Source organism: Tachysurus vachellii, chromosome 1 (assembly GCF_030014155.1).
Source record: "Tachysurus vachellii isolate PV-2020 chromosome 1, HZAU_Pvac_v1, whole genome shotgun sequence".
Lineage (NCBI taxonomy): Eukaryota > Metazoa > Chordata > Actinopteri > Siluriformes > Bagridae > Tachysurus > Tachysurus vachellii.
Window position 1 is genome coordinate 29,062,879 of NC_083460.1, and position 10,779 is coordinate 29,073,657.

Here is a 10,779-nt window from a genome sequence, read left to right on the forward strand (position 1 = left end):
GTTTCTTCTTGTTGTTTGCCACCCAGGAACTGGTTAAGGACTTCAGAAGGGAACAAAAGAGGACACACAGCTCTTATGAATAGAAGGACCCTGATAGAGAGAATGAGTAACTTCAGCTCCCTTGGGGTACAAATCAGCAAAGACTTGTCACCAAACATTTCTGCTGAGGAAATTGTCAGATATCCAAAAGTCTTTCTACATTTCCAATACATCGAACACACTCAATGAGAACACACTCAATGAGAACATCACATTCTGGTATGTGAACTGAAATCCTGAGAATCACAAAGCCTTTGGGTGTGGTCTGCTGAACAAAGCACCAGGATCCCACACAGCCCAGTAACAGACTATTCTAATGCCTGCAGTCTGGTAAATGCCCCCACAGCCACATGGCCAGGACTGAGAAACTAATATTGAGCTTCTTTTGACAAGCAAATAGAACCATGAACTCTTAAACACCAGCTCCTTCAACTCCTTTTAGCTCCTCTGCACATTACATTGTACACGCTTTAGTGACAACTAGAGAGGTTTAGTTGCATAGTATCTGAAGTGTACAGTCTGCTTTAGACAGATTTTTCCATCCCCCAGTGAATGAGTGAAAACTCTGCAGCATAATCTCATAACCATAGCTAATGCTAAGGCTTGCTCATAGGAACACAACTGCAGTCCATTTAACAAGTCTACAGCTTAGAAACCTAACCTGGTTGTTGGAGACAGCTCTTATGGCACATAACATAAGCTTGGACATTAGAGGCTTCATCAGCTTAAAGCCAGGTTCACACTGTGTGATTTTGGCCATGATTTGGTCGTCTGAGGCAAATTTTGTAAATCCTAAAAGATTTTAGAATCTTATGGTAAAATCTGTAGTCTTTGATTGCTGGTTTGACATGGACACCAACAGCCGATTAATGGCCATTGCGATAATTTTTTCCTCCGATGAAGTTTTGGCAGTGTCAGAAGATTTCAGACACTTGCTTGCAACGTGACATCTTCGAGGATGAACGTCAATCCAAGAACCAATAGGAGCACCAAACCAGAAGATGCACTTAGCGACAAGCAACAATCAAGGATTATGAAAAATGGCACAGTATGAGCCTGGCTTAAGTTAGGTCTGTACTGGAAGCCAGTGCATAGGTTTTCAAAAGTAGTTTTTCTTATAGGAGCCAATGATGTATGCCTAGTTAGTCAGATTACCAAGAGAAATATTAAAGCTGAGTGTAAATTAGCCAAGGTGGTGTCCAGAGCAGTGATATGCTCCATTCCAATGTAATGTGGGGATGTGGCTTACAACAGGTGTTGGTTGCTGAACTGCTAGATGTTCAGGTGGTGCTCCAAAAAAATAACGTAGGCATTATAAATATAATACATGATTTGTTGCTGGAATGAGCATGATAAGTTGTTTTGTTTTAAGGCTGGCCTATTTGGGCATAAAAGCTGTCATGCTTGAAATACTGTAGCTGTAATTTCTTAAAGAATAATTAAAAACAATAATGGTTGATCCAAAGTGCTGTTCATAACATCACACTTGAAAAAAGAGAAGCTTTTAAATGGGTAAATATGGGCCAGACCTCATGTGAAAAGGGAGCTTGTTTCAGAGTTTAGGACCAACCACAGAAAAAGCTTAATCACCTTTTGTCTTATTACAAAAACAGGGAACAGAAAAAAACACATAAAACTGTTTGAGGAAGGCCAGCATACAGAGAATTAAAGAAGCAATCTTTAATCTCTAACCCGTTTGAGATATTATATCTAAAGGTGTTTTTATAAGGCATTGCCTGCTAAATTGCTAAAGTGAGGCATTCAACTCTGGAAGACGCAAACACCATAAAATCTGTCATCTACTTATGGAGAATTTCAGAAATAAACCAAAAGGATTTCTTTTAAGATCTGTCAATAGGTTTGATTAATCTGAGACCACAGACAGTTAAAGGTCTTCAAAACCTCAAATCTCTCCTTCTGTCACATACTAAGAAAATGCTAAGAATAACAAGATAGGTGTTAAAAATCTATTTCTATGTACGACTGTTATACCCTTTAAATATAAAAATAATCATTATGGATAAGATGCTCTACATGGCTACATGAGTGATGTCTTTCATTATCTTTTCTATTGAGGTATTTGTTAAAAATATTTGTTGTAATAAATTAAAATGATTAAATAAACTGTTCAATGCTTTCTGTCAGAAAATGTACAAAATAAACTGATTAGGCAACTGTCTAAATGTTTAACTGAACAGGGCATTGGTTTGGTTCAGGTCATGCTAATCCAGTTGTGAGGTTCAGGTCATTCTACTCCACTATTCCTTATGTAGTATGTACTTTAACTATTCCAAGTTATAAGAATGACATGTTAACTGTTTACTTAGAATATACAAAAAAAATTCTCTCATGTTTAAAAATTGAATAAATCGATTTATAGTAGTTATATAGAAAACTATATAACTGCTAGTAACTATTATAGGAAAATAAAATGAAATTTTAATGTTATGGGAAAGACTGATTTGTTTATGCCCTATGCAATACTAAACATGCTGAGGAAAGCTGAGTTACACACATTATTCTGAAGATCTTTAAATGTAAAGTCAAACAAATATTCACTATATTTAATTGAGATGACTTTGTATGTGTTCATTAAGGTATAGTTAATAATTTAAATATAAAAATTAATTATTTAAATATTTAAGAAAAACAACAAATTAACAAGACAAAAAAAGGTACTGGAACTTATTTCTGGATATTGGTTCTGGGTTAACATGACAAAAGGGTAAGGTAACCTGACCCAGAATAATTACCTTGCATCAGCTGTCAAATCAGATCTAGTCCATGGTATATCGGACTAGTTAATAATCTACTTAAGGTAACAGTTGCTCGGCAAATATCACACAATAAAAATACGGGTTCTTGGTGAATTCATTACAAACCACCAGCCATGAGAGCTGTTGTGCTTGCCTTGACTGTGGCCCTTGTGGGTAAGTCGTTATTTTTGCTTGAATTTGCAAATAAATTAATAAATAAAAATAATTTAAAAAATGTATAAAGTGCAGCATTTCACTATTGTAAAATATGACAATATAGTATAATGTTTTTTTTTTTTTTTTTTCATTTAGCAAGTCATCAAGTTAACCTTGGTAAGTAGTGTATCTAATAATGCTTTAAAAATAGCAAAGGATACATTGGTACTTTATTTCAGAACAATTAACTGTGAACTATTACATCAGTTCCAGAGTTTGCTGTGGGTAAGACCTTTGTATACAAATATGAGGGTTTGCTATTGGGAGGTCTGCCTCAGGAGGGTCTGGCAAAGGCTGGGGTCAAAGTCAGCTGCAAGGTTCTCATCAGTTCTGTAGCCCAGAATAACTTCTTCCTTAAGGTAAACTTATTCTTTTGGATAGATGGTGTTAACAAGTCAAGCATTCATAGACTGGAAGTAATCATTGCAATTATTTTCCCCATAGCTCCTGGATCCTCAACTCTATGAGTACACTGGCATGTGGCCCCAAGGTTCTTTCAATCCTGCTGCAAAGCTCACCTCAGCACTAAATGCTCAGCTTGCAATTCCCATCAAATTTGAATATGCTAATGGTGTAGTAGGTAAAATATTTGCCCCTGCTGAAGTCTCTGCTACTGTTCTGAATCTGCACAGAGGTATCCTCAACATCCTTCAGCTCAACCTCAAAAACACACAGAATGTGTATGAGCTGCATGAGGTAAAAGTCTAAATATGAGTGGCATTTATAACCAGTGGCATTAAAAAACAATTTGACCCAACCTCTTAGCTAAACATTTTTATCTAATTTCATCATTAAAGGCTGGAACTCAAGGAGTCTGCAAGACCCACTACATGATCAGTGAGGATGAAAAGACCCATCAGATTGCTGTGAGAAAGTCCAAAGACCTGACCAACTGCCACGAAAGAGTCATAAAGGATATTGGTTTAGCTTACACTGAAACCTGTGTTGAATGCCAACAGGTAATTTCTAAAGCTATGAATAATGTGTCTCTAAGGCTTCGTTGAGGACTGGTTTCAGAAATGTTTTCTCTAAAGCAAAAATTACATTAAATTATTTAATTATTTCCACACCACAGAGGCTGAAGAGTCTGACGGGGACTGCAACATTCAGCTACATCATGAAGCCCACTGATACTGGTGCTCTGGTTTCTGAGGCAACAGTTGAAGAAGTTCATGAGTTCTCACTCTTAAATACACAAACTGGAGCAGCTCAAATGAGAGCCAAGTATGATCTATACTCTTATATTTATGTCATGTCACAACATTTATAGAATAATAATAATAATAATAATAATAATAATAATAATAATAGAATATAATTATTTTTTTAATTGGACAGCTCATTATTTCAACAACTCTTTCAGGCAAACGCTGGATTTGCTGGAAGTACAGAATGCCCCTGTTGCTCCCCATGCGGGTGAATACTTGAACCGTGGATCCCTGCAGTATGAATTTGCTACTGAGATTCTTCAAAACCCCATTCAACTGCTAAAGATCAATAATGCACAGGCACAGGTATCCTTATTAGGTTATATTTAATTCAAAGTGTAGAATAAAATACCGCTAGAACGCACATACACAAGAGGATTAATACATACAGTGAAAGGAATGCTGAAATGCTGTTTGACCATCCAAATTAAGGGAACCAGAACTCTGCTTTTAATATACTGTCTTTCATTTTTAATCATTTAATGTAATATATTATTTTACAGAATAGAAATTGTTTTATTTTACTTAATTTTACTTTATTTTTTTATTCTCTTACAGATTGTAGAGGTCTTGCAGCATCTGGTTACAAACAACATGGATATGGCTCATGAGGATGCTCCTCTGAAGTTTGTCCAGCTTGTCCAGCTCATGCGTGTAGCTACTTTGGATAATATTGAAGCCATCTGGGCTCAGTACAAGACCAAACCTGTTCACAGGTGAGTTTGAATGAATATTACCATGAATTGAGTAATGTTTAAAGTAAAGTTTATTTGATTTTCTAAAATCCTTTTTGCGGCAGGCGATGGATTTTGGATGCACTTCCTGTAGTGGGTACAACAGTAGCATTGAGATTCATCAAGGAGAAGTTTCAAGCTGATGAGCTCGCTGTCCCTGAACTCACTCAGACCCTTCTGGTTGCTTTGCACATGGCCACAGCTAATCCAGATGCTATTCACCTCACTTCTGTGAGTGGAGGTCTTACATCTTATCATGTAGTTCAAGTATTTGAATCCAAAAGAACCTTGTATAGATATTATAAAATAATTTCAATATTTTCCTCATCAAACAGAATCTGGCTTTTAACCCCAAAGTCCAGAATATTCCAGTGCTGCGTGAAGTTATCATGCTCGGCTATGGTTCCATGATTGCCAGATACTGTTCTGAAGTTCCTACATGTCCTGCTGATCTTCTTAAGGTAAAGCTTCTGTGTATTCATGCACATTTGTATAAACAATTTCAAAATATAAAATCAATTATACGATTATGGAAGAATTGCTTATATGCTCAAATACAAAAAAAGTTCTGTTTAATTTATTGTTTTTTTATTATCAGCCTATTCATGAGCGTGCTGCCGAAGCTATTTCCAAGGGTGAGATTCGTGAAATTACACTGGCTCTTAAAGTTATGGGCAATGCCGGCCACCCTGCCAGCCTTAAAACCATCATGAAACTCCTGCCTGGATTTGGAAGTGCTGCTGCTGCTGTTCCCCTGAGTGTCCAGATTGATGCTATCTTGGCTCTTAGGAACATTGCCAAGAATGAGCCAAAGATGGTCAGTATGTGATGATGTGTTAAAACAGCTGTTGTTATGGATGACTGTTCAAGCATCTTAAACATTTTATTTGTTGTAGGTTCAGCCAGTGGCACTGCAACTTTTCATGGACAAGGCACTCCATCCTGAACTGCGCATGGTTGCTTGTATTGTGCTGTTTGAGACCAAACCGTCTGTAGCCCTTATGGCAACTGTTGCTGGTGCTTTAGAGAAGGAGACCAACATGCATGTTGTCAGTTTTACTTATTCTCACATTAAGTCTTTGACCAGAAGCATGGCCCCTGACTATATGCATGTGTAAGAATACACTTTATTATGTTATAGTACAATTACTTCAGAAGTGTAAGCCAAGGCCAAAAGTAATCATTTTCTCTGATATTGCAGGGCTGCTGCAGCAAATGTTGCCATCAGGATGTTGAGCCCCAAACTAGACAGACTGAGCTATCGTTTTAGTAGAGCCATCCATTTTGATCTCTACAGCTGTATGTTTCACTATGTTTCTTCATAGTATAACATCTGTATGTTACTGAAAGAAATAAATTCACTTTATATTTTCATTCTATTAAAAGCTCCTCTCATGGTTGGTGCTGCTGGTACTGCTTACTTGATTAATGATGCTACCACCATCTTGCCCAGAGCCATAATAACTAAAGCACGAGCCTACCTGGCTGGTGCTGCTGCTGATGTTCTTGAGGTAGAAATATGCATTTTTACAATATGTTTCAATTTATTAAGATTATATTTTTTTCTACCACAGGCACTTCCATTTATTAATTTCTTTCAAACAGGTTGGTGTGAGAACTGAAGGACTCCAAGAATCCCTACAGAAGACTCCTGCAGCAGAAGACAATGCTGATCACATCACTAAAATAAAGCGCACCTTTAAGGCTGCAAGTTATCTTTAACATTAATTTTATTCTTTTACCATCAGGATAAAAATATTTTTTTTTAAACTGTATGCTCTTCCTCTTTTGAATTCCAAGCTGATGGACTGGAAGTCTTTGGAAACAAATCAACCATTGGCCTCCATCTTTGTCAAAGTTCTTGGACAGGAAATTGCTTTTGCCAACATTGACAAAACCTTCATAAAATTCATCATTGAACAAGCAGCACAGGTATTTTCATTTTCAATCATTTAATATACTTATCCTAATTCTTTAAACACTTATAAAGGGTATAATTATTTTATTCAACTAAATATAAAATTAATAATATGTATTACTTTTAGCTTGTGTTTGAACATCTTTAAAAAGATCTCCAAAATATTCCATAGTGCAATATTTCATAATAAGTTTGTAAAATATCTACAGATTGCTACTGGACCACATCCACATGAAATGCTGAAAGAGGCTGTTAAGGCATTGCAGAAAGGTATTGCCTTCCAGTATGCCAAGCCCCTGCTGGCAGCTGAAGTGCGTCGTATTTTGCCTAGTTGTCTTGGTTTGCCAATGGAGCTTGGTTATTACACTGCTGCTGTTGCTACTGCAAATCTCAATGGTATGGCTATCTTCGAAACAGTAACTTATTAGTAAAAAAAAAAATCAAATATTCATCTTTTTGACAAACATATTTTCATTCATTATTTTAGTTAAGGCAACTATTACCCCTCCTTTACCTGAGCATCCAGAGACTGTCTCTCTTGATCAGTTGATGAAGACTGATCTCCAGTTGCAAGCTGAGGCCAGACCAAGGTACACTTTCAAAATTAAAATCAAAAAGATACAGATAGACTTGTTCAATGTCTTACAGAGCTGGGAAAACTATGTGACATTATATGAACCTTATTTTGCTTTCAGCATTGCCCTCCAGACTTTTGCTGTAATTGGAGTGAACACTGCCTTGATTCAGGCTGCTGTTATGGCCAGAGGAAAGATACACACTGTTGTACCAGGAAAACTGGATATAAGAGCTGACCTTCCAAAGGGCAATGTAAAGCTGGAGGTTCTGCCTGTTGCTGTTCCAGATCATATTGTTGCTGCAAGGTAAGACAAAAATAAAAAAGCAAATAAAACTCTTACCTTCTACATGAGAACAAAGACTTTGAATTCATGTGAAAGCTGATAAAGTAACTGACAAAATAAAGTAACTGAAAAAAGCAAGCAAATTAACTGACTTATTTCCTCAGCTTTGAGACCGTTGCTGTGGCCAGAAATGTTGAGGATCTCCCCAATGAGAGAGTCATATCTCTGGCACCTCCAGCGTCCTCTGATGCTGCGGAAAGGTTGATACCTGCTTCAGTTCAGAAGTCCTTGTGTGGTTATTGTCCTTATATTAACATCAAAGTATGTCTTGAGTTTGCCTCCCAGAATGCTGGCTTTATGGCGTTAAATCCTCTGTATTATATTATTGGACAACACTCAGCTAAAATTTCAGTGGCAAGAGGTAATTAGAAATGTCAGCAAGATTTGATTATAACCAAAATCAGATAAGATTTAACAGTAACATGAAAGAAATAATATTGTTTCTGCTTCAGGTGATAGCACTGCACTAGATAGACTGGAGCTTGAGGTGCAAGTTGGCCCTGAGGCAGCTGAGAAGCTTAAGAAAGAAATCAGTCTTGTTGATTCTGGAAATCCTGAAGAAAGTACCATCCTGTTGAAACTGAGAGAAATTCTGGAGGCTGGACTGAGGAATCGTAACTCCAGCTCCAGCAGTCAAAGTGCTAGCAGCAGCAGGAGTGCCAGCAGCAGCAGGAGCAGGGGTGCAAGCAGCAGCAGCCGGAGTGCTAGCAGCAGGAGTGTCAGCAGCAGCAGTAGGAGTTCTTCCAGTGCTCGTGTGACCAAGGTAAGACTTCCTTATATCACTGTTGTTAGAAAGGATGCCTGATACTTAATCCTCTATATTCTATGGGCAGAAAAAAATTATAATATCCAGCTGTAATGTCTACAGCCTTCATGTGCAAAGTACAAAAACAATATTAACAATATTTTTTTTTATTGTTTTGCTTTTGCTCAACTCAAATTCTCTTTTAAATGCTAAAGTATAGTTTCTTGTATTTCATATTTCGTATATTGTTCATTGGTGAAATGACATTTAATGTTTCTTTCTAGAACAATAATTCATATGGTCAGTTCCAGAAGTTCTTTAAGGATCAGGTAACTCCCAAAGAATCCCTTTAACACGTGGTCTTAATATAAAGTAAATATTAATACTTCTTGTGATGCCTAAGATATTTATTTTAGTACATGGTCCCTCAGGATATGTCAAAAGCCAGCAGTGCATCTAGCATTGAGGCCATACAGAGACAGGTAAAATAACATATGGCATTAATCAATAGACATTTTACTAGACACCCAGACACTGGTGTTACTGTTTATGTAAAAGAAAATATAATAAGTTTCTTGTTCACAATTTCAGGCTAAACTTCTTGGAGATTCTGTTCCTCCTGCTTTTGCTATCATTGCTCGTGCAATTAGAGCTGACCGCAAGCTGGGATACCAAATTGCTGCGTACTTGGACAAGCCCACTTCAAGAGTACAGGTTGTGTTTGCTTCTATTGCTGAGAATCACAAATTGAAGATATGTGCTGATGCTATACTTCCAAGCAAGCATGAAGTTGCTGTAAGTTGCTACAGACGTTTCTTAAGAGAAGTGTTTTAAAACACTGTCTAATGTATGATCTAAGGTTTTGTTGTTTGCACTGAGCAAGAACTCTTCTATTAGGCCAGGTTTGCCATTGGTGAGCAGTGCCAGGAATATTCTGTAACTGTCAAGGCTGAAACTGGTATGCATGAGGCACATCCTGCTGCTCGTTTAGAATGGGGCTGGAACAAAGAACCAACAGTCCTAACTATTGCTATCCCCTATGTCAAGAGGTACTATGTCAAAAAGATCAGAGCTGCGAATCTACTAAAGTAATTTTAGAAATTCAATGACTCTCATTGTTCTACCAACAGGGCAATGGAGTACATCCCATATGTTGCTCCCTTGATTGGAGTTAATGCTGATAGAGCTAATAATAACAACAGGGAAGTCAACCTTATTATTGCTCTACCCAGTCAAAAGTCTCTCAACATCTTTTTGCGAATGCCAAAGGTAAGAAGGATTAAGTCTTTGCATAGTTTAATACTTGTAAATACATATTTAACATTTTTTAACATGTGGTTTGCCCTTCTAGATGACTTTGTCCCAGCTTGCTATACCTCTTCCTATTAGCCTGCCCATTGAACAAGATGGAACCATACCAGCTCTCAAGAATTTTGACATTCAGGCCATTGTTGAGCAATGGCTAAATGATGTTCGTGCAAGTTGACTTATTTGATAATAAATATGGAAATTAATTAAATAAAATAAAGAGCATCTAAAAGGCAAAAATATATTTTCAAGTGTGTTTCTTTAAACTATACATGTGTGGTATGGTTAAAAGTGCATTATTTATCATTTCAGCTCTAACTCAGTTTTAAATTCAAACTTAATGTATCAACATGAGCAAAAGTCGAAGGAGCCTGGAAACTTCCTGCATGTACCATAAATATACAAATCTCATGTTAATCTCTTGATCACAAACCCAAATATCTAATCTAATTGTAAAGCAAAATAAAGTGTTTTGCTCTTGCTGTTCCAATTCTATAGTGAAACCTTTTATTAAATATAGCTAAATAAGCCATTTTGTGATGTTTTGGTACTGTTGTTCTTGTGTTTGTTCAAAAATAGCAAACAGTGTGAAACACATGTTTACCTGCATCATCTCCAGTGATAGAACCTTTGAAAAAAAAAAAATGTTGAACCGCATTCTAATACTACAAACAAAATTATGTGCAAGTTGTGAAAAACCTCAAATCTCCAATGGCAGCACAGCAGTCAGTTTTTATGACATCTGATACAAAATTAAAAGTGACAATGATTGCATTGTTCTGTGACAAACATGTCCTGAATAAACAGAAAAATAAAATAGCAATGATCAGTCGCATGCTGTTGAAGATTTGTGGCCTCATTAGGTATCTTTTCCTGCAATTCTTCAGCATCCTTTACAGCACAATCTTTCCAGACAGTAATCAGTAGAGCTCAGT

At 36.8% G+C, this 10,779-nt stretch overlaps 1 protein-coding gene across 1 annotated transcript; it reads left to right on the forward strand.

The window, feature by feature from the left end:
- Nucleotides 1–2,914: 2,914 nt before the first annotated feature.
- LOC132853692 (vitellogenin-like) lies at nt 2,915–10,073 on the forward strand. The gene is made up of 27 exons (XM_060881626.1): nt 2,915–2,969; nt 3,108–3,128; nt 3,219–3,370; nt 3,456–3,707; nt 3,809–3,970; nt 4,087–4,235; nt 4,375–4,525; nt 4,778–4,935; nt 5,019–5,184; nt 5,289–5,414; nt 5,552–5,770; nt 5,850–6,067; nt 6,155–6,252; nt 6,340–6,464; nt 6,559–6,660; nt 6,754–6,885; nt 7,081–7,267; nt 7,359–7,461; nt 7,567–7,752; nt 7,896–8,152; nt 8,244–8,554; nt 8,821–8,865; nt 8,968–9,018; nt 9,128–9,331; nt 9,434–9,585; nt 9,667–9,805; nt 9,888–10,073. The coding sequence occupies exons 1-27, from the start codon at nt 2,930–2,932 to the stop codon at nt 10,020–10,022; spliced, it is 4,041 nt and encodes a 1,346-aa protein (XP_060737609.1). The 5' UTR covers nt 2,915–2,929; the 3' UTR covers nt 10,023–10,073.
- Nucleotides 10,074–10,779: the final 706 nt, after the last annotated feature.

Bases quoted from the DNA above. Each gene is read 5' to 3' on its own strand.
- LOC132853692 (XM_060881626.1), top strand. From the start codon at position 2,930: ATGAGAGCTGTTGTGCTTGCCTTGACTGTGGCCCTTGTGG. The intron at 8,866-8,967 runs GTAACTCCCAAA...ATGGTCCCTCAG, and splicing joins AGAAGTTCTTTAAGGATCAG to GATATGTCAAAAGCCAGCAG. The intron at 9,806-9,887 runs GTAAGAAGGATT...TTGCCCTTCTAG, and splicing joins TCTTTTTGCGAATGCCAAAG to ATGACTTTGTCCCAGCTTGC.